Here is a 23,665-nt window from a genome sequence, read left to right on the forward strand (position 1 = left end):
TTACAGGCAGTATCTTCATTAAAATGCCCCCGTTTCAGGTTGGAAGTTTCACAATACATAATTACCTGGGAGTAAATCACATTGAATTTAATTAATCTAATTGACAAAGCAGATTGGCTTCATTGTGGATAAAAGCAGATACTGATAATTATTTTAGTTGTTCAATGAATTAATCCCTTAGCAAGGCACTTATTTCTCACTGTATTATTTCCTCACACTGACTTCAGTGCCTATTGACACAGGCCCACTTGCTATAGTGTTTTAGCTACCTGCTGAATAAATTTTTATTTTGGCAAGCCTACCAAGAAATATAATTTGTTTTAAATCTTCCTTATTTTGTCTGTATTTTAATGAGAATTATTTTATGTATATTTGTGTTTTAATAGTTCTGTGGAATCTACCTGTTTTATCTACCTTTTTATTTATACACCACTTAGAGCAATCTTTGAGCAAGTGGTTTATAAATCTTATAAATAAAATAAATTCCCATTAAGTGACTACAAAATGAAATGGTTTGCAACAAGGCTGCAATCCTATACCCAGTCTCCTGGGAGTAAACCCTGTTGAACTCAACAGGACTTTTATTTGTATATATGTGTATAGGATTGGGCTGTCTCTTTGCTGATATAGAGACATGACATTTTCTAATCAGTTCTTCAGTTTAGCAATGCAATCCTAACCATGTCTATTCAGAAGTACGCCCTACTTAATTCAATGGGGCTTGTCCCCAGGTAAATGGGGTTAGGACTGCAGGCTGGAGCCAGTGTGGCATAGTGGGTACAGTGCTAGTCCAAATCCCTGCTAAGCCCAGTGGATAGCTCAGCTGGTAAGTGCGTGGTGCTGTTAATGCCAAGCTTGCAGGTTTGATCCCTGTATGGGAGAGCTGCATAGTCCTGCATTGCAGGGGGTTGGACTAGATGATCCTCAGGATCCTTTTCCAGCTCAACAATTATTCTATGAAGCTCCCTAGGCAATCACAGTCTCTCAGCCTGACCTACCTCAAGTGTGTTGTTGTGAGGATAAAAACTGGAAGGAGAAGAGAATAGTGTGGGCAACCGTGTGCCCTTTGGAGGAAATGTGGGTTATAGACGTGAAAAATAAATTATGAATTCGCTCGCCGCTTTGAATGACAAATGGGGTTTACTGTCTTTCCAATACCGGGGAAGTTCCTGCTAACTTGCAGTGCGCGTTTTACCAGTCCGGCCACTAAAATACTGGCTTGCTGAGCACATCTAAACCCCACATAACGCTCAAACGGGTGGAGGCGCCAGCTTCAGATTCACACAGAACAGCTGATCAGAAACAGGTCAGCATTACCAGTTACCCACCATATAAACCTCCTCCTCCATCATCTTGAGTGGCGGGGGCAGGGATGACAGGCTCCACGAAGCTTACACCGGCGCTTCCGCTGCCTAATAGAACAGGACAGGCAACGCCTCCCCTGTCCCCCATCCCCCACCTCCAACCGCCCGCCCCAAAAGGGACACGATACTATAGAGATGTGTGCCTAGAGAGGCTGCATATTTTATATTACGTTTTCCCGCCTCGCAACATGGAAACTGGTAACGCACTCGATGGGCGACTTGTCTCCCCAACCCATAGAGATAGGAACAGATGTAGAGTCGCTAAACTTCAGGTAAAACATCGAAAGCCATCGTCGCCCGTGAGCGCGCCGTTCCAGCCTTCGGCGTCTCTATGGCTAAACCTATTCTTTACACGTCGGTCATGAAGGCGGCTCAAATTTCGGGCAGAAAGAGACGCGCGTTGCGAGCAACGGAATAGCCAAGGGAGCCTTCAAGGCAGTTCAGCTCCCACTTCGGACTTCCGCCTCGGTATAGGTGTCATGGCGTCAGAAAAACGGAAGTCGTGAAGAGGAGGGCGACGGCGATAGGAAACGTCTCGCTCCTTCTCGCGGGACGTCGCCGTCCTCCCCCTCCCATCCCTTCCCCGGCCTCCCCCTTTTTCTGGCCGCTCGCGCAGCTGCTCGGCACTCGCTATATAAAGGGGCGAAGCGAGCAGAGCAGGCGGCTGGCGGCTGCAGCCCAAGGGCCGCCGTGTAAGGCCGGGCCGCGGGGGGAGGGCGGCCTCGGAACGCGCTTTTCCCCGTCAGCGGCGGGCGAGGGAGAAAGGGGGGGGGAGAAAGAAAACGGAGGGCGAGGGGAAGCCCCTGAGGCGAGACCGGGGGGAGGGAGGGGAAGACGGAGAGCGCGCGAAGTAAGGGGGGGGAGTAGAAGAGGAGCCAGCAGTTTACCTCAGCTCGCGGTCTTCCCTTAAGAGAGAGGCGGGGGGGGGGGGGAGGGAGAGAAGTGCTTGAAGGTGCCTCAGCCGCCGCCCGCCTGCCTGCTCTTGCCTCAGCCGCTGCCTCGTTGGGGGTGTGCGGTGTCCTGCCCGGGGGGTTGGCGCGGGACATGGCGAGCTCGGCTAATACAAACCCCGTGGTAAGGACGCAAGGGGGAGCCTCGAGGCGGGGAGGCGGGAGGGCCGCTGGGCTTGTGTGGAGAAGAGGGAGGCGGTTGTCGCGGTGGTGGTGGTGGTCGTAGTATGGGCGGGGGACGGCGGGAGAGAAAGAGAGCCAGGAGCGGACCCTCGCTCGGCCTCCGCCCGGAGCCACAGAAGAGGAGGGAGGCGCGCGCGCGCGCTCTGTCTCCCTCGGAGCCGCCGCCGTCTCCCTCGCGCGCTGCTTCGGGGGTCACCGCGGAAGAGGCGCCGCGGGCGTCTCGAGGCAGCCTCCCGCTCAGCGGCTCTTCCCCCTCCGCGGAGGGCGTGGGAGAGAGACAGACAGAAGCGGAGGGTTGCCCTGGCGTCTCTTTCTCCCTCACCCCCGCCCGGGAGGTGGGTGCCTTTCTCTCCCCCCCCCCCCCCATTCTGAGCGAGGAGGTTGGGGTGGGTGTTCATTTTTTTTTTTTTTTGAAAAATTTAAATGTATATGTGTGTCGGTGACCAAAGGTTGAAAAGCACTTTTTAATTCCTAACCCGGCAGAAGAAAAAAACAAAAACCGAAGTCTCTTTTCCTCCTTTCTTCCTCTTCCCACCAACCCCCATCTTTTCTCGGAAATATCTTTGACGTGCGCGAAAAAGAAAGCACTCTTTTAAGCCCGTGCGAGGTTTCCCCAGAAAAGGTTTTTATTTAGCATTGCTGTAACAAATACAACGATTAAGTCTCTATTCCTCCTTTCCAGCCTCCCTTTTCTACGCTTTCCCGTCTCGGTTTAATACTAGACGACACAGTTTCCCCGAGTCTCGCTTTCCACATCGGTTTGCAATAAGCAGTCACACGAAGGGAAAAAAACAACAAAATAACCCTGACCCTCTTAACGTTATTTCCCCGTTTCACATTTTTTTTTAAAGAACAAACTGAATTCACGGGGGGGAAATAACACTCCCCCATCCCAATAAACCACTGCTGACAAACCAGGGTCCAAGGGGCTCCGTTGCAGATTTGGCCGCTCTCATTTTGTGCTCTCAGATCCATCATGGCTTCCCCTCGCTTTTCTCTCTCCCTGCTCCTTGTGTTCCTCCTCCCTGTGGCTGCCCTGTTTATATAGAGCCATTGCCGCTCTCTAATATAGACTCTGCCAGGATGGGAAGGTGCTTTCCAGCCCCACGTCACCGCCTCTCCATTTAAACACCACATCAGCCTTTAAATAGGGAGAGAGCTGCGGAAAGCAGGCTGGGAGGTGCCTGCACAGCTCAAGCTGAAAGGAGCTCTCTCGTTCAGAAGCTGCCGCTCTCGGCTTTCAAATTCAAGTTGCTGAGGCTGTTTGATGGCAAAGCGGCTGGTGCATTTCTGTCCTAGCTGTTTTTTAAAATGTATTATTCGGTGATATAGAGAACTGTTATGCTTTTTAAAGCATTTACAACCTCTTGCCTGATCTTGTATATGTTTATAAACAACCAAGTCTGAGTGAGCTCCATGGGGCTTAATAGAAGTGTGTCAAGAATTGTGGACTTGCATAGTAAAGCAATATTAAAAATACTTGTGTGTACATATGTTTACATATGTCAAAGGATAGATGAATTACCCTCTATGCACAGGGTACAATGAGAAAAATGGTTCTTCTCCAGTTCATAGTTTAGTTAAATATTAGCAGTTGAGCGTTCAGTATTATAGCCCCGTTGAATTCAGTGCTGCTAAACTGTTTCATTGTTGTGATTCTGTGTACCTGGGGTTAAATACCAGTGAGCACAGTGGTGTTTATATCTAAGTAGACCTACATATGATTTGTGCTGAAAAGCCTGCAACTTTGTAGTATACATGGTGTGAATTGAAGCTTTAGTCCCACTTGACATCAGTTGAACTGGACTGAATTGGAGCAGAGTACTTTGGTTTGATTCACATTTTGTGAATCAAGGCTACTACGGTATATACTAGATCAGGGCTACAATGGTGGGCTACAATTCACACCATCTCTAATCATTTGCCATGCTGGCTGGGGATTACTGGAATTGTAGTCCAACACAATCTGGAGGGCCAAAGGTTTCCCAGCTCTGCATTAATCGTCTTATTGCTAGAAGTGCTAAGATTCTCTGGAATGTTATACAGATGCGATGGTTTAATAACTTTTTTGAAAAAATATAAACTTTAAGAGACATTTAAAGAAGTACCCACAAGGATTATCTGTGAAACAGTAGTTCAGTGATTAAAAAAATCTGTAAGTGTTTTGAAATATTGCTAGCATAGATGTCATTTAATAAGCTGGTCTTATCTGTGACTTTTTGCAGCCTAAACTATATAGGTCTGTGATTGAAGATGTCATTAATGATGTCCGAGAGGTCTTTCTGGATGAGGGTGTTGATGAACAGGTTCTTGTTGAACTGAAAACAGTAAGTTATGTTCACTACAAATTACTTGCTGTTTGCAACCTTGTAGCAGTCAATGCATAAAACTCACAGCTTGAAGGGCTGGATGCTGTTAATATTTATATAGCATGTCACTCCAAGTATTCCACATACATTTGCAGAGATTCTTCCTTAGAGCACCCCCATAATTACTACCCCTGAATTGCAGATGGGGAACTTAACTAAGGCCACCTAGTAAATTCATGGCTGAATTAACATTTGAACTGGGAAGTTGTAGCCATTGCTCTGCATCAACTCTTCAAAGCTTTAAATGCTGCTGTTAAATATAAGTGTTTTATAGTGGTTTTCATAATTAAGTCACCTTTCTTTGAAGAAGATTTAAGAGTATAATGGTTTTAATGTGACTGCTGCTTAATGACTTTGCAGAGATTAATAGTACACTTGAATATTTTTCATTATCAAAATTGTCTTCCATTGTACTGGGAGAAATTTTCTTGTAGTTGAAATTTTCAGTAAATGAACAATTTAATGTGTGAAATGAATTTTTTAAAAAAGTTTTAGAATGTCTCAGGAATACCATTCAGTAATTTTCATCCAGAAAACAAAATCTTTCATTCCAGTAAAGAGCAATCTTTGTATCTTAGCTTTATTGGCTTGGTGCAGAATACTTTCTAATGGCTGTTTATGACATCAGAATAGATGTCCTTTTTCCTATGTTGCTGATTTCCCTTAGAAACTGCATGTCTGGATGATGCTACCAATATGGATAGGAGTGAAAGGAGACTCAGATACAGAATGGAGCCAAATTAATGAGCACTATATAGGTTCCCTTTATTTTCCAGAGGATTTCGGGTCACTTCCCTTCAAAATGAATAGATAAGAGAGAGTACCATATCTGTCAACTTTTCCCTTTTCTTGCGAGGAATCCTATTCGGAATAAGAGAATTTCCCTAAAAAAAGGGAAACGTTGACAGCTATGGAGAGTACATTGAATCAGTAATAATAATGTAGAGAGTATATAGTTGATATATGTAAAAAGAAAAGTATCCTTAAGTGAATATTGCTTAATAAACACAGCTGTGGGAAAACAAGCTGCTGCAGTCCAAGGCTGTGGATGGATTTCATTCAGAGGAACAGCAGCTTTTGCTGCAAGTTCAGCAGCAGCAGCAGCAACAGCAGCAGCAACAACAACAGCAACAACAACAGCAACAGCATGCTCATCATCACCATCACCCACAGCCACAGCCAACAGTTCAGCAGCAGTCCCAGACACAACAAGTCCTTATTCCTGCAACACAGCAAGGTAAGAACCGAGTTCCTGTCTGGATCTGAGGCTTTGTAAGGTTACAGCAATGTTTCATAAAAGAAAAATTAACAGGAGTACAAGTTCTCAATTCCTTCTTTTCAATTTACATGTTGTCTTCAGTTTATCACAACTAGCCATATCTCAGTGGCAGAGCACCAGCTTTGAATGCAGAAGGTCCTAAGTTCAGTCCCCAGGTAGGACTGGGAACATCCTCTGTCTGAAATGCTGGAGAGCTACTGCCAGTCAGTGTAGACACTATAGGTGGGCCAGTGGTCTGACTTGGTATAAAGCAGATTCATTTTTCCTTAATTGACTGATATTTCCCCATCTTAAAGTGTCAGTTGCTCATAAAATGTACTTCCACTTACTATATCATTTCAAATATTACTGGATATCTGGGCTTTTTTTCAGCCGGAACTCAGTTCTAGCACCTCTCAGGTGGGTGCCATTGCCATTCTAAGAGAACGAGGGAGGTGCTCATAGTGAGTTCCAGCACCTCTTTTTCTGGAAAAATAGAACTGCTGTAAGTGAAGATTGCAAGTGTTGAGGTGCATACCGGTAGTATGAGGAGCTATTCTAGTATTTGCAGGTTGTTGTTTTTGGTACAGACCTCCAAACTTTTTGAGTCTTAGAAAACATTTAGGAGAGTACATTTAAGGGAGCACAAAAAACTCATTTCACAAAAGAAAAATTGGCGTATCTTCCCCAAATAATACAAAAGATATACATTTACCAAATAAACGCCAAACATGCAGGCACTACTACTCCCCAAACAAAAAACTGGGAAGGCAGTGCACCTCGGTGTGTGCTGGAGGTGTTTGTCACAGGGCCCTGTGGTGTCCATGAGTGCTACAGGGGTGTAGGGCATGACTAGGCTTAGCATACGCTATCTCATAGTAGGAATTTCTACAAAAATCAAATGTGTACATCAGTAAGGCAATTCAGATTTTTTTTTTATTAAAACAATACTGTATTTCCTTAGTCTGGACGGAAGTAACAATTGTTTCATCTTACTGATTTTTAGGATGATTATCTCCAAATGGCAGTTGTCTAATATGATGTATATCCATACTGCTGCTAAAATGTGTGCAGTTGGTACATAAGTGCTATCTCAAGGACTGATCAAAACAAAATAAAAAATAAAAAAAATCCTTCCAGTAGCACCTTAGAGACCAACTAAGTTTGTTCTTGGTATGAGCTTTCGTGTGCATGCACACTTCTTCAGATACATGAAAGCTCATACCAAGAACAAACTTAGTTGGTCTCTAAGGTGCTACTGGAAGGATTTTTATTTATTTATTTATTTTGTTTTGACTATGGCAGACCAACACGGCTACCTACCTGTATCAAGGACTGATGTTTAGATTCTGTGCAACACCTAAGTAACAATGAATGTCTTATGCTTTACATTCTCTAGAAATGCCCCCCAGGTCTCCAAACCCTGTGTACATTTCCCCTACATTTTATTTTACTTCCACAAAAGAAAATATTCAGTAAAGGTAAAGGACCCCTGGATCATTAAGTCCAGTGGAATTCGACTATGCGGTGCTGCTCTCATCTCCACTTTCAGGCTGAGGGAGCCGGCATTTGTCCACAGACAGCTTTTCTGCATCATGTAGCTACCATGACTAAATCGCTTTTGGTGCACGGACCACTGTGACAAGTGCCAGACAGCACAGAAACACCGTTACCATCCTGCCACAGCAGTACTTATTTTTCTGCTTGCATAGGTATGCTTTTGAACTGCTAGGTTGGCAGGAGCTGGGACAGAGCAACCGGAGCTTCCCCTGTTGCGTGGGCTTGAACTGCCAACCTTACGATTGGCAAGCCCAGGAGGATTGGTGGTTTAGACCACAGCACCACCCACATTCCATAAAATACTCAGTAACATGCCCATCCAGCAATTAATCTGCTAGCAAGAGCTGTTTCTTAATTGCTGCCACCAGCAGTTACAATATTTTTAGTGGAGATGGGCAACTCTGAAGTCTCACGGGGCAATTCATGCTCTTCTGATCATTCCTATCAATGCAAGAATTTCTGCTTGCCAGTTGGAACAATCCCCCAGAGCAGACTTGGGGGAGGTGAGGGAGGAAAGCCCCTAGTGGGAGTCCCTGGTTTGGTGTTGTTTTTTTTTTAAGTGTTCCAGCTTCGTTGAATCTGGCCCTTAGAGTAAGCCACTTGAGGCAATCATGTGGTATAGGGGAATGAGCTACCTGCTTCCTCCAGGATGAATTGGACATAAGGCCATCAAACAATCTAGGCATGCTCTCAGAAGATGGGAGCTAAGTTACATCCCTTAAGCAAAAGATTTGTTCAATTAAACATTTGCTTACAGAGAACAAACAGAGCAAGTTTTACTCAGAGTAGACTCATTGATGTTAATGGGGCCCATTTATATTAATAGACCTAACTGAGTTGTGATCATTCATTTCAATGGATCTACTTTGAATAGAGCATAGTTAAATACCACCCAACATATAAAAACTACTTAAGAATGTTTCTTTCATCATTTTTTTGGCTTCTATGGCTTCATTAAGCAGGGTTTGTTAAATAATATGTCCAAACAGCCTCCCATGCTCTGAAGAGGCTCTCATCAGCCTGTGTGTCTCCATGCCAGCATCAGTTAGAATCTTAGTTTCAAGTGACTCTTCAGCCTTTTTCAAATGTAATGCTTCTGTTACAGAATAGACCACCAGCACCCTGGACCAATTAGAGCTGGAGATGCAAACAAATATTTTATTGTGACCAAACCAGATACGCTTATCAGCATTCTGATTTACTGCTTTGGCACACTGGACAGGTTTGAAGATTGGGAACATGGCATGTAAGGAAAAGGTGTTGAACTCTTGGCTAAATCTAAACCCCATCTGCATTAGACAAAAACAGAAGTTTCTGTATCTTTCTCCCCTCCCCTTTTACAGAAGTAATTGCAGCTTCAGGTGGAGGGGGTGCATTTTAGATGGAGGAAAACATTCAACACTCCTCAAATGCCCTGATGTTTTTCAAATTAGTAAAACAAACCAGGAGGTATCACATCTAATTTAGTACTCAGTTAAATTGAGAGTCATAAGCCAAACAGGCAGACTAAGCAGAATACACAACTTACTTACATTATAATTCTAATGTAATTTGCACCTGCTTTTTAATTGTAATATTTTTATAACCCTCTTGGGTCATTTCGTAAATAGTAGGCTGTGAATATAAACCAGAAATAAAACTTGCTTCCTGGGGTGTCCTTATCATGAGGCAGGAGTGGCAAACCATTCAGTCTATATAACAGATATAATTAAAGAAAGAAAACACAAACTGCTAAGCTATTTTACAAAATGGAGTCTTGGACTTTTAAGATGGCTTCCCTTATACCAAGTTGGCCAAACAGCAGTGCTCATGTTCAGCATAGGTCAGGCTCATCATACTCTGCTTATCACTGTTCTTCCTTTCTCTGTTAGGATTTTAGGTCCTTGGCTTAAAATATTTGGAATATTGTAGTGGATATGATCTGTTCCATATAATAGGAAAGGATATGAACTTAAACTAAAAAATCACCTCTCTTAGCAAGCACAGAGGTAAAACTGAACCTTCTGCATTGAGTGTGATAATTGCCATACATCTTTTCAAGACTTATAAGTTTGTTAGGAATTGTTTCTACTGAGGTATGTATCTGGCGTTAGTGTCCACAATATAAATAGATTGTGATATGGAAAACGTCATTTCAAGAAGAAACATTGTTGGTTAATATCCCTTTAACTGGGTTACTACTTTAGTGGTTTGTGGGATTGCTGTGAGTGTAATTTATCTGGCTTTTAGAAAAACATTTGATGACGAATATTTTGGTTAGCATTGGTTAAATGCAAACTAGATAAGTGTGATTTCAGGTGAAATCATACCTGATTGGAAAACCATACTTTGAGAATGCTCATCAATGTTTCCTTATAAAACTGGAAGAAAGTTTTGTGCGGTACAGGGCTCTGTCCAGGGTCTAATGTTCTTCAATATTTTCATCAGTGATTTACAAGAAGCGGTAGAGGGAATTCTTAAGAAATTTGCAGATGACCCAAACCTGCTGTGGCTAGCTAATATCTCAGAAGACTGAAATAAGATTCAAAATTAACTTAAGGGAAAGGAAACATGGGCTTAAATTAATAAAATGCAAAATTCTGTATTTCTGGGGTGTGTGGTGTGTAAAAATGTATAGGTACAGAATTGGAGATCCTAAGTCACAAGACTTGTTCCACTTTATTCCGCTGTAAGTACATGCGAAAGCTTCCCAAAATTGTAGTCAATCACAAGCTGAACATGAGACAGGGATACAGCTGCAGAAAAGCTTATAGAAATACAGTTTCCAAGTCACAGGAAATACCGGTAATAGTTCCACTTTATTTTGTGCTAGTGAAATCTCATCTGGGGTATTGTGTCCAGTTTTGAACAAGATACGTTAAAAAGGATATAGGCAAATAAGAATGGGCTTAGAGGACGGCAACTAAGATGGTCATGATGGAAAATGAGACCTTTGAGGAAAGGTTGACAGAACTAGATATGTTTAGCCTGGAAAAGAAGATTGAATGGAGACATGATTGCATTCTTCAAATACCCGATGGTCTGTCTCATAGAAGAGGACAAAGACTTGTTCTCAACCTTTCCAGAACACAGGATTAGATCTAATGGGATTCAGTCACAATAGGATAGATTGTGGTTTATTACCGGTATTAGGATAACTTATTGGTGGTAAAAGGAGAACTAGTTATCTGGAAGTCTTTGAGCCGATGTTGGTTGGATGCTTCAGTTCTGGATTTCATGCATTGATTAGGGGGTTGGACTAGAATGATCTATAAGCCTCACATACTATTCTATGATTATAGTGTTAATAATAAGTTATGGCAAAGTATTCTGTGGTGATTCAAGCATTGATTACCTTTTTCTCATGTGTTGTAGCACCTCAACAACAAGTTATTATGCCAGATTCCAAGCTGATACAGCACATGAATGCATCAGGCATGGTAAGATTATGCAATTTACCTTTAAGGCAAGCATGCCAAGACCCAATTAGGAAAGATTGTTTGTGACCAAGCCAAATTGCAGTCAGCATAAAGAAAAACTAAACCCGCACTGTACAAAATAACATTGAATTGTATAAGCTTATGCCTCTTTTTCAGTGACTGTTTTGAATGTTTAGTTTGTTTTTAAAAAGCAGAACACTTATGGTAGTAGCTAAATGTATTATATAGGTTATAAATTGTGTACCACTTATCAATGATAAAATGATAAAATCAACATAAACTCTAAAATATTGATAACATAAAATAACGGGCCATGTCCGGAAAAACCTAAGTAAACAAACAAGTTGGTGTCTAAATATGGACCTGGTTTACATAATCACTTACAGTGGGTGTTTCCGGTTATATGGACCACGACTGGACCTAATGGTCAGGGGTCCCTTTACCTTTACCAAACTTAAAACCATGGAGAGACCTGGTCTGAACAAAGACATTGGATTCTTATCTCATTATACATGACAAAGCTATTTTTAGCCATCTCACCCTTTCAGGCCACTGCTCCCGCCGCCGAGCTCCTCTTGAAAAGGCAGGGATTGGTGCCGTGTTTGGGAAAGGCGCTGTGCCTCTCCCAAACGCAGCACCGATCCCTGTCCTTTGAAGAGGAGCGCGTCGGCGGTGGGAGGAGCCCTTTTGAGCCGCTGCTCCTGCCGCCACCGCGCTCCTCTTTAAAAGGCAGGGATTGGAGGCGTGGTTGGGAGAGGCGCTGCACTGTGCGCCTCTCCCAGACACGGCTCCTATGCTTAAAAAAAAAATATTTTTTAGCACTAGTCATCAACCAGAGGATGACTAATCCACTTGACACTATGGATAAAAAGAGAGTCAAAAAAATAAAGAGAAACTACATCTAAGGCCAAGACACATTAATAGGCTCCATTGTAGCCTCTCGCTTTTTTCCCTTTGCCATTTGGATTTCACTTCCTTGCAAGTGGCTCAATGCTTGCCACTTCATGATTCACTACTAAGAAATTTAAAGCGATGCACATCCTGGCTCCTCCAGCAGAGCCCTTTCCCCCGTGATGCCCAGAGGATCTGTTGTCTTAACTTTAAAGCTGCCAAGTTGCCCTGTCTGCCTCAATACTTGGTAAAACTGGCAGAGGTTTTAAGTCTGTGATATACATGGTCATCTTCATTTTAGACTTAAAATAAAACCCTCCTGGGAAGCTGCCTTCTACAGGGTCTGTCACCTTGGTCCATCTAGCTCAGTATCACTGGCAGTGGCTCGCCAAGGTTTCAGACAGGAGTTTTTGCCAGCCTGGCAAAATGCTGGAGATCAGACGTTTCTGCATGTGCTGTAATGCTCAGCTACGGTCTCTCTGCCATATCAGTCCTTGACAAGTTCTAATCTGCCTCCAGCATGTAAGCAGCTCCTATGCCTGCATCTTTTCCCTGGCCGCCCCCTCCTCTTTCTCCTCCCCCCTCCCGACACCTCCCCTTCCTGCCTACCCTGAGCCAGCAGCCATTAGTGCCCACACAGAGTGCTGCCAGCCGCGATGCTCTGGGGCACCCCCGCAGCCTGCCAGCTACCATTTCTTTCTTTCTTTCTTTCTTTCTTTCTTTCTTTCTTTCTTTCTTTCTTGCCTTCCCTTCCACTTTCCAGCGCCCCTGCACCGCACCGCAAGCATCACTTCCCCAATTCAAACCCACGTTGGGCATATTGCAACACGTTCCACCCCCTCCTCCTCTTTCAAGCCTCCCCCCCTCTCGCAGCCTGCCTGCATTCAGGGCAGAAGTCATACTTAGGATGTGTAGCAAAAATGAGTAGAATTCTCCTACTCATTCATACTTAACATTTACTTGTGTATAAAAAATAAATACTGTAAAAAACAAAAAAAACAAAAAAACATTTACTTGTGTCACACTGTCCTAGCAGCCATTGTCATCATTCTGGCAACCAAGTTTAAGGCACACATGTTTGGCTGATGAGTCCCAGCCATCAGTTGAAAACCACTGATGTCAAACACTATTTCTGTCTTTTAAAACTTATTTTAACTTTAAAAAATTGCAAACCCATATGTCAAATTTCCTAATAGCTCCATTCAGTAAAATAATAACACACTTATGATTTTGGCTCTGAAACCATCTTCAGTGGTTATTTTGTCATGAATTAGGTGGAGTCCATAGTGCATTTCAGTTAGAATTTGGACTCCATTTACTATTTAGAAATGGTCTTGGTGTCTGAAGGTTGTGGTAGCATTATCTTTAAGTTAAGGCAGAAGCATTGTATTATTTTATGGTTCAGGATTTCAATATACAGAAATACTGGAAAAGAAAACCTTATTTTTTATTTCTTTTGCTTTAGGTAAGAGGTGGGAAGGAAGGAGTTTGGGACATACTGGTAGATCTCTGTAGCATTTCAGCAAGGACTCTTAAGTTAATTTACTATGGCAACAACAAAATTAAGAGATGTTTTAAGCATTACCCATAAGTAGGGTAATTATATTTATATTATGTTTATATTAATTTGTCTAATCTCATTTCGGGCTGCTCCTTCCTCCTCCTCCGCCTTTGCCACTGTTGGCATTTCCCACCCTCGGCTTATACTCGAGTCAATAAGTTTTCCCAGTTTTTTGTGGTTAAATTAGGTGCCTCGGCTTATATTCGGGTCGGCTTATACTCGAGTATATAGGTAATACTAAGTCAAACCTTGGCTGAGTTATAGATAGCAGCAGGAGTTAGAAGCAAAGCACTCACAGTTCACTATGTGTATACATCCTTAAGTATAGTTCTACTGTGGATTGAAGTGCTGTGCAAATGAGGCCACATTTTGAAAACTTGCCATTAACCTGAGAACCTAAGACTAACAAAATGTACTCTGGGAGCCCTGCTCTCTGAGTAATCATTGCATGTCCCTGTTATATGCAGCAGTCTGATGGTTTTCCAGAATTCTGAATAGATTATCAATTATTCTTTCACAAGAAAATATTTTTTATAATTTTTATAGGTTAAATCCATTGTGTCCCTTTTCATGAACAGCAGGGCTCCTCCTCCCTGTGGAAGGGGTGTGAGTCAGTGGAGGTTCCTGCTGGTGGAAGTTGAGGGAGGCACTTTTTGCCTAGTCCCCCAGCAGCTTCCTGTGCTGTCTCCTACACCAGTGTTTTTCAACCTTTTTTGGGCAAAGGCACACTTGTTTCATGGAAAAAATCACGAGGCACACCACCATTAGAAAATGTTAAAAAATTTAACTCTGTGCCTATATTGACTATATATAAAGTAATTCTCTTGAATTAAGATAAATTCAACCGTGTAAATAAGTTTTTACTGATGTAATAATGGAAAGCTGAATGGTTTAGTAAGTTTATATAAAATATGCAGGGATTTATGTTGTGCAAAATGAACCACAGAAAGAGAGGAAGTGAAGTCACTGACATTTTAAGGTGAATATTCTAAAATGTAAAACAGAAATTTAATTTTAAAAAAATCATTCTTGCATCGTGATCACAACTTGCGTCGCACTTCTCCGTGCTTCGGGTTGCAATACCGCAGCAGGTTAACTCAACCAGAGGCTGACTTCTAAGTACGCCATGCTTGGGAGCGCGCTGTTAAAGCGAGAGCTTTGGGCATTTCCCTCCCGCCGGGTAGGCAAGACAGAAGCCGTTCCAACTCCAACTAAACCGTTCCAGCTCCCAACTAAATCACTGCATCTCCGAGCAGGCAGAGGGCAACAGCACAGCAGAAGCCATCCGATTTCGCGGGCTCACACCTTCCACCTCTTACAGCAGGCAGAAATCCAACAGGTGCATGCCATCCCTTCTCCCGCTGTGCTGGCGGAGGGGGAAGCTGTGCCGGCTGAATCTCTGCCCGTCCCAAGGAAATCGGCATATACAAACAGACAGACAGACAAACAAACAAACAAACAAACAAAGGGACAAGGAGCAACCAGGGCGTGTCCGGCGGCTCTCCAAGGAGCTCGGATCCTTGGAGTGGCCACCCTCCCGCTAGAAGCAGGGCTTGGAGGAGGCCGGAGAGCCCGCTGCCCCCTCTGGGGAAGGCGGGCCTGCAACCCCGGACCCATCGGGATGCACCACTTGGCGCCCTCGCAGGCGGGGCTGGGCAGGAGGCGGTGGCAAACGCCGCCAAAGGACCACGATGCGCCCTCGGCACCTTCTTCATCCCCTCGGCCGGCGGCGGGGACGGCGGCGCGCAATGGAGCCCCGGAGCCGGGCTTGTTGTGTCCGCTGAGAGGCCGGCTTGCGCGCTGTGCGCCCTGGCCGTGCCACGGCTTCTCCTACCCAGGGGTGCCGGGGCTGAAGCGGCGTCTGCTGGCGGTCGGGCTGTCCTGCTGCACCGTGCTGGCCTTCTACGCTGCCAGCAGCCTGCGGGAGCTGCCGCCCGCGTGGGGCTGCGGCAACGATGAGGGCGACGAGCCGGTGACCATCCCCTTTGGGCACAGCCGGCCTTTGGGCGGCTGCAAGCGCCGCTTCGGCATCCGCGCCTGCAACCTTTTCAATTTTTCCCACGGCACACCAGGCAACATCTCGCGGCACACTAGTGTGCCGCGGAACAGTGGTTGAAAAACACTGTCCTACACTATCCCAGAGAGTCCCTCAATTCTCCAGAGCATCTTTTTAGCAGACTGCAGAAATAACTGGATAAAATTGCTTCCCCAGTTTCCTCCTCTAGTCCATGGCAACTCTGGATCCACTCTGGGTAGATCTGTCGATGAGTGAACTGGAAGAAAATGGAATTAATTGTTCAACATTTGTATTTATAAAATAGACAGTACTATAACTGACTTAAAATCCATACTCTTAAAAGAAGTGTATTGTAAACTGCCTTGTGATTCTCAGATGAAGGGTGGATAGAAATGAAGTGCTCAAAGCAGTTAAATATGTGGGTGGAAGAAGAAATCTGTTGTTGCTCTAATATAGAGACAAGTAATCAGCTATTGAAATCCATGTGCTGTTTCATCTTAAATCTGTGTTTTCATTATATAATTTATTTTTGCTGCTAAACTAGTTTCTTATCTTTCAGAGTGCTGCAGCCACCGCAGCTACCTTGGCTTTGCCAGCTGGGGTTACTCCTGTTCAGCAGATACTCACAAATTCAGGTTTGTTTGTTTGTTTGTTTGTTTGTTTCTGTATGTTTCAATATGCATTTCTATAGTATTATACTTTAGAATATCAAACATAAAAATATATCAAATTATATATTTTGGAAGTGGAGAATAAGAAGCATAAAATCAAAGCACATTGGGGGGGAAGGAAAGGGAACCACTTTTATCATGGTCTTCTCCTGACTACCCACCATGCTAATGTCACCACCACTTGTTCTGTCTCTTGGGAGGCATTCCTGCAGTCTTCATTATCAGAACGTGGGGCATGAAGACTATAGACCAGACATGTGGGAGCGCAGGTTAGCAACTTGTTAAGCTGCATATTTGTGTTAGCATCGCAGCAGCAGGAGTGATGCATGTTCTGCTTGCCCAGACAGTAAATGAGATCGCTCAGTGCCAAGCCAGTGCTGGGGCAATTGGGTAGGAACAGCCACAAATGCAACACTTTTGAGCCTCCAAGACTCATCTAGTTAATTAATAATGCAGACAGAATGTAAGGTTAGATGAACTCTTGGTCTGATTCAGCAAGGCAGCTCACATGAAGTAAAACTGACACGGCTTAACAGTAAACTTGTAGGGTATCAATAGACATGTCATTGAGTTAAGAATATTCCCAGTGTAACATTATTGGTTTCCTTTGTAAAAATGCTTTGGTTCATGTGTGTGTGTCAGTTCATTGCATGATTGACTCTTGGGTCAAGAGAAAGTTCCACAAGTTAAGTGAGATATTCAAATGGACTCATTTTGTTACAGGCCAAATCCTACAGGTGGTTAGAACTGCCAATGGAGCTCAATACATCATTCAACCACAGCAGCAAGTGGTTCTACAGCAACAGGTTATACCACAGATGCAACCTGGTGGGGTACAGTCTCCTGTTATTCAGCAAGTAAGATTGTTTGGTTAACTAAGGGGGATCTTCTAGGTCACTTTACAGGTATCATGTTAGCACAAAAATGGGAGCGTTAAGGGAAAGGAGATGGGTGTGAGAAGAAGTATTTATAATTAGGGACAGAGCAAACATTGTTTTTGTTGTGACTATGGCATAATTGATTTCAGTGAAGTTAAACAATGACTTGCTTAAAAGATTAAACACTGCTGACACCTTGTAGATGAAGAAATGAATGGTGTTTAGTTACTGAACTAGTTTTATGTATTCATAATAAAGCTAGCATGTTGCTTTCTTCTATAACACATCAGCATAATGAAATCAAGCAAGATTAGGGGCAGCTCATTTTGGAAACGGCCTCAGTACAATCCCTTATTCCCTTCTCCATCTGGTCTGTGTTTGAGGAAAGAGGCCAACATGGATTTGAACAGTCTAAGCAGATATGAGGCGTCCTGACTAGAGAATCCATTGCTACTTATGAAGATGCATTAGGCACTGCTTAGTCCTTTTTTAGCTGCTGCCACCTCATAAAGCAAAACAATGGAGACAAACTTGAGTCCTTCCTCTATTGCACTGGAGGAAGATAGTGGAATGGAAGGACTCAAGTTTGTCTCCATTCTTTTGCTTCATGAGGTGGCAGCAGCTAAAAGTTTTGCAGCTTTTTTTGCAAAGGGAAAAGTCCCGTTTTTTTTTTTGAGGAACAGCTAAAAGTTTTGCAAAGGGAAAAGCTCTGTTTTTTGGAGGATCAGCTAAAAGTTTTGCAGCTTTTTTTGCAAAGGGGGAAAAGCAAAGCTCCTTTTGCAAAGGGGGAAAAGCAAAGAGGAAAAGCCCCATTTTTATGGGGTTCAACTCACATTTCTGCAGCTTCTAAAGGAAAGGGAGGCTTTTCTACAGTTTCCAGACAGATAATCTAATCAGCCAGTCACATGTTGCTGGGGAAACAAACAACCTCCCTCTGCAGCACATTCAACAATGGAGGCCTGGGCAAGGGGGCAGGGCTGAAAGGGAGCCAGGACTCTTATCTCTCTCCTGATCTCTTCCTGATCAGCTGCTGAGCGGGGTCCTTTCAACACCCCCTTTTCTCTTTGTAAAATAAAAAGCATGATCCTCTTTTGGCCCCTGGGAGATTCAGCTCCAGGGACCACCATTCGCTCCATAAGACGCACAGATATTTCCCCTTACTTTTCAGGAGGGAAAAAGTGCGTCTTATGGAGCGAAAAATACGGATTGTCTTGCTTGTTTTATTACAGAAACAAAAACTGAGACTAAGTAGGAATTATAGCTGTGATGCAATAGCTTTTGTTTTAATTATTTTTGCCTAGGTTTTGGCTCCTATTCCTGGAGGTATCTCACAGCAAACAGGAGTGATTATCCAACCCCAGCAGATCTTATTTACAGGAAACAAAACCCAGGTAATACCTACAACAGTGGCTGCACCTACAGCAACACAAGCACAGATTCCTGCAGCAGGTCAGCAGCAACCTCAGCAGCAAACAGCACAGCAACAGGCACCTTTGGTGCTACAGGTAGATGGAGCAGGTGACACATCGTCTGAAGAGGAGGAGGAAGAGGAGGAAGATTATGATGATGATGAAGAGGAGGACAAAGAAAAGGATGGAGGTGAAGATGGCCAAGTTGAGGAGGTAAATTTTGAGGTGTCTGCTTCAATTAGGCTTTCACAGCACATATAGATATCGTTAATGTGTTAATTCTAGCTGAGTTGGTTGTAGGATAGGAAAAAATCTGCTCTTATTAGAGAAATGGGTTTGAAAGGTTGTGGGGGGGAGCTCAAAGTGGTGAGCTTTTGTCAGTTAAAATGCATGACTAGGTAGTATGCACATATGTATATTTTAAAACAGTGTTGTCTTCATTGTGTAGGACTTCTATATAAATGTGTAATGCTTAATGAACTGGGTCATCTGATTGCTCAAATATTTTCTAGGAGCCTCTGAATAGCGAAGATGATGTGAGTGATGAAGAAGGGCAGGAATTATTTGATACTGAGAATGTTGTTGTGTGCCAGTATGACAAGGTAAATCTGACAAATATGATTCCTAAAACCTGCATTGCCTCCTGCAAAAACCATATACTTGAGAGAATATGTATATTTTTATGTTTGTATTAATAGTGGTAAAAGCTTCACTTTCCTAGTACAGTTTGCTGACAATTTAGAGCTGCAATTCTTAGTAAATTTAAGCAGTTAAAATCAATTATTTAAACCTTTAAAACATTTCTCCAATTTATTTTACAAGACCTTGTAAAAGTTATTAGAAGTATTCATAATATGGAGATAGGGAATCTTTTTCAGCCCGAGGGCTGCATTGCCTTATTGGCAACCTTCTACAGGCTGTATGCCTTCAGCAAATGGGGCAGAAGGAAAATGTGAGTGGAGCAATGGATATGATGCTTATCTCTTTGCAGTGGTCTACATACCAGCCAAGCAGAAGCCAGAGGTGCTCTCACACATACATTCACTTGCATACACACATATGGACACCTCGGTCTGCATCCTGTATCCAAATAAGAGGTGTTATCACAGTTCATAGACACATTCCATCCACTCAAGTAGGGTGCAGGGCTGGTGTGGAGTGTGGTTTGGGGAGGGGGCATGGCCTATGAGAGTCCCAAGAGCCCAAACAGTGAGGCACAAAGAGCTGCTTTTGTTGTACCCAGGTTCTCTTCCCTTGGTTTAAAAAAGGGATCTTAACGCTGCACACAACAGTTTGTGAGCCCTTCTGTGCCTGTTCCCTCTGAATACACATCTTAGAAGGGCTTCAGGGCAATGTGATACAATACAATGTCATGTTGATTTGAAGTTACTCCAGGAAGCATGGCTGCTTCCCTCTTGCCATACTTCCTAGAGTGGTTTCAGAGCATCACTCTGATGAAATCCATCTTACTAGGGTTAGTGGAGGGAATGTGTATAAAGCAGTTCACACATCTGTGAGCAGCATAAACCCCTTATTTTAGGGGGTTTCTCGTACATGAAAGACCAGAGATGGAGAGGCAGAAGGAACCTGGTTTGAGCTTCCCTCAGAGCAGACATAATATCTGTCTGGAAGCTCCTGTGGAAGGGGAAGAGGTGTGAAATCCCTTCTACCTCCAGCTACACTTGCCGTGCTCTTTTGGGCAGTTTATCCATCCCTCCAGAGCAGATTTGGGCAGGAGATTTTTGATAACAAATGTTGAATGTTAAGCTTGGGATGTTTCTCTTCAACTTTGGCTTCCCTCCTTCAACAGATTCATAGAAGTAAGAACAAGTGGAAGTTTCACCTCAAAGATGGAATCATGAATCTTAATGGAAGAGATTATGTATTTTCCAAAGCTATTGGAGATGCAGAATGGTGAAGTTTCTTAACACAAAACAAACTCTCAAAGCAAAAGCAGGAGATTTTGATTCTTGGACATAACACTTCAACAGAAATCTATATCTGCGCATCGGAAAAGAACAGTAGAACCGAGACTGCTAGAACAAAGGAAATAGCATGGCAAAGTTGACACTACTTCAAATGGGAAAGCTGAGGCATTGGTGCAGCTAGCTATGCCTGAAAGCTGGTTTTGTATTAATACCTAAATTAACCACTTCTTCCTATAGATAAAGGTAACTAGCATGTGAGGCTTAATCTCCCCATACACTCATTTGAAGGAACTCTTCTTTTTTTGGTAACAATACTATGGGAAAAGCTTAGTGTGTCTTTATGTATAAATTGTGCTGACCCATTCTTTCTAGGAGTGGGGTTGGTGAGAATCTTGCTTAAACTTGCGTGCAGGTTTCTAACCAAACGGTAAGGACTGAAACATTGAGTTCTAATAATTACCTTGTATGAGTAAAACTATTTTTAAAGCCCTTGTGCTGGGTCATGCATAATAATTTTATCTACAGTTTTAGGCCTTTTATATAAATTTTGATCCTGGTACCAAAATCCTCATTTGTATTTTAAATTTAATAATTCTGAATCTTTCATTTAATGGGATGTTGTATTTTAAAGGGTCTACAGATGGAAGCTTTTAATGTCTCGGTCTTCCTGCTCTTTCAAAAGGTCTTTAAAGATTGAGCAAATCTAGTCTGCTATGTGCTGAATTATTGCTTGTCAGAAATCAGTCTTTAAAAATATGATTTCACTGGTTAACCTAAACCTAATGTGTATTCCCATTGCCAAGTGTGTGTGCACTGCTGGTTATGAAATCAGAGGTTGCAAGTGAGTATGTACTTTGGGAAAGGGTCTACAGCATTGAAAGAGCTTCCACTTTAATTTCAGTAATACTGAAAAATATAGTGAACAAAATCACCCTAGCTCTGATAATTGAGCAAGTAGTAAGTGCTCAGTTAATCAGTTCCTCAGTATATAGCAGAAAGTTGCTGTTGAGGGTATTTTTTTCTGTGATTGTGGCAGTGGTCTTTTGGAAATTAGACTTTCAGAAATGCAGGGCCTCTTTGCAATATGGTGGGGTTGAAGTTCAGGCCAGATAATGGAAGACATGCACTTCCAGGTTTCCTGTGATAAGATCTGTAGGATGCTAGTCCCCTGAAAAACAGTGAAGAGCAAATTACCCCCTTGCCCCTCTTTCAGTGCTTGTGTTTGTATAAAAAAGGAAACTTATAAAAAAATGTTTTTCTATTAAAATGGCCACTGTGTTTAATCAGCACTATGTATTAGTTCCTTCCTCTTCTCTTCACAACTGTCTTCTTTGCATTTTGATTCAGATGCGTCAGTTGTTCCTGCTTACAGAAAATCCATGCAATAAGCAGTTAGGTCTTTCTGCACCCAGGATGTTGCTAAAGTTTAGCCAAATTTGTCAGTGCTGCTGTATAGTGACATTCATAAAGCATCAAAAGTTTTTAAATGTAAACATTTCCCCCCTTTCTGATACAATATATATTGCCTATTAAACCTGCATCACTGGGTGCAGTTTTAGCTCTGAACTTGAAGGTGCGTGTAAGTACTTTATTCCCACTGTGTAAAACAATGTAGGCTTTAAATAATACATGCCACTACTTAACATGCCAAGATTGTGACTATATTGAGATCAATTGCCATTTTCCTTGCATCCTTCTATATCTTATGGCCCACTCACAGTATATCCTAATCTTTTAAGTATGATTTAATACAGGCTTTAGACCAATCAGAAATACTGCACTGTGAAACAAATAGGCTGCAATAGGCTACCATTTACTATTCATTACTGGAACCCAGATACTGTACAGATGACTTTGCATTGTGTATATCATGGGCACTGAACAGCTGATTGTCTTTAGCCTTTTATTTATTTTAAAGGATACCACAGCTTTAAAAGTGACCTACAGATAGGCCTATATGGAAGCAGGCATAGCGTCTTGCAAATTAATTGTGGGTAGGCTTTGGTTGGTGAGGGTGTTAACAAGTTCCTTTGAAGTTCTTCTGAAAGCCAGTCACATACCAAACTTGTGCTCTTACTTGCTCCATCAAGTGTTCCTTTTTTAAATCAAAAAGTGTGTTTTTAATTTCATTTTATTTTAGCAGCTTGCTGTAAGAATTTAGTTTGCTTACACTTATTGTTGTACTTGAATTTTAATCATGGTTTTAACAATGTAATTGAGCAGACCTTTTTGTTAGGTTTCCATTGAAAATCATCATTCCTTTTGGGAGGGCAAGGGGTCCCCATGGTTAGTCTTTAAGCTTTTTTGTCACTTGATCCCCCCCCCCCTTTAGACTTGGAATTTGTTTCTATTCAGTATCTTTGCTTCTGAAGCAATTAACGGTTTGCAAGAAGGGCTTATGTTTAGATTTGCACAGAGAACAGGAGCACCTTGGCAGGGATATAGAGAAATCAACTTCTAAATGTTTTGATCAGGGCAATGGGAGATTTACAGAGTGATTACACAAAGGTGAGAGTCTTGTGCCTTTGCAATCTTCAGGTATACCTGCTTTGCATTGATTGATGTGATATGTAGGACTGTTGGATTCCTTTGGTAGTAGATGTCCTACAGAGTTTCAGTTGTAACAAACACCAAGTCTAATCTTACCAGCTTTCTAGTATGTGCAATCATTTGAAATGTCTACATTAAAGATGGACTTTTAAGGAGGTTTTAGATACTGTCACAAAGAACTTTATATTGGACTATTTAAATTTAATGTGTAAGGTGTGCCCCCCTCCCCGCTCCAGCTGCCTAGTGGCAGCCAGAGTTTCAATCTCCCTTTCTCCATAACCTATATCATAACCTGCTTTTTGTCATTGGTCATCTCCCTGGAAATGGATCATGATTTCACAAATACAAATATTGTGCTAGCTGTCTTTTTCAAGGGGATGAAACTTGTAATTGAAGAACAGTTGCTACTAAAAGCAAAGAACATGCAACATGTGTGATATATCCAGATTTGTAGAAATGTCATATTAAAAATGGGTTTTCATTTTTGGTCTGTTCACATCAAACAGCAACAATGTCCCCATATTATTACTGCTGAGTGAAAACTCTGTAATTCCAGTGCAAGAGAGAGGAAAGAAATAACTTCACTTGTTCACAAATCCCTGCTCTTCTGCTTAAAAAAAGAAGAAGTCTCTTTTGGCTTTGTTTTATGGAGGGGGG

The 23,665-nt window shown here is 42.6% G+C and overlaps 1 protein-coding gene across 2 annotated transcripts; it reads left to right on the top strand.

Annotated features, from left to right (window-relative positions):
* The first annotated feature begins 1,537 nt into the window (after window positions 1–1,537).
* On the top strand, window positions 1,538–23,415 carry GTF2A1 (general transcription factor IIA subunit 1). 2 transcript variants are annotated; one of them, XM_033141734.1, is made up of 9 exons: window positions 1,538–1,636; window positions 4,723–4,824; window positions 5,878–6,103; window positions 11,039–11,103; window positions 16,132–16,207; window positions 16,967–17,100; window positions 18,423–18,743; window positions 19,043–19,132; window positions 20,341–23,415. In XM_033141734.1, the coding sequence occupies exons 1-9, from the start codon at window positions 1,553–1,555 to the stop codon at window positions 20,446–20,448; spliced, it is 1,206 nt and encodes a 401-aa protein (XP_032997625.1). In that variant the 5' UTR covers window positions 1,538–1,552; the 3' UTR covers window positions 20,449–23,415. The 2 variants fall into 2 exon arrangements, with proteins under 2 accessions (XP_032997625.1, XP_032997632.1); XM_033141741.1 differs by lacking the exon at window positions 1,538–1,636 and adding an exon at window positions 2,226–2,438.
* The last annotated feature ends 250 nt before the right edge of the window (window positions 23,416–23,665 follow it).

The sequence above is a fragment of the Lacerta agilis genome, chromosome 1 (assembly GCF_009819535.1).
Source record: "Lacerta agilis isolate rLacAgi1 chromosome 1, rLacAgi1.pri, whole genome shotgun sequence".
NCBI classification, from domain to species: domain Eukaryota; kingdom Metazoa; phylum Chordata; class Lepidosauria; order Squamata; family Lacertidae; genus Lacerta; species Lacerta agilis.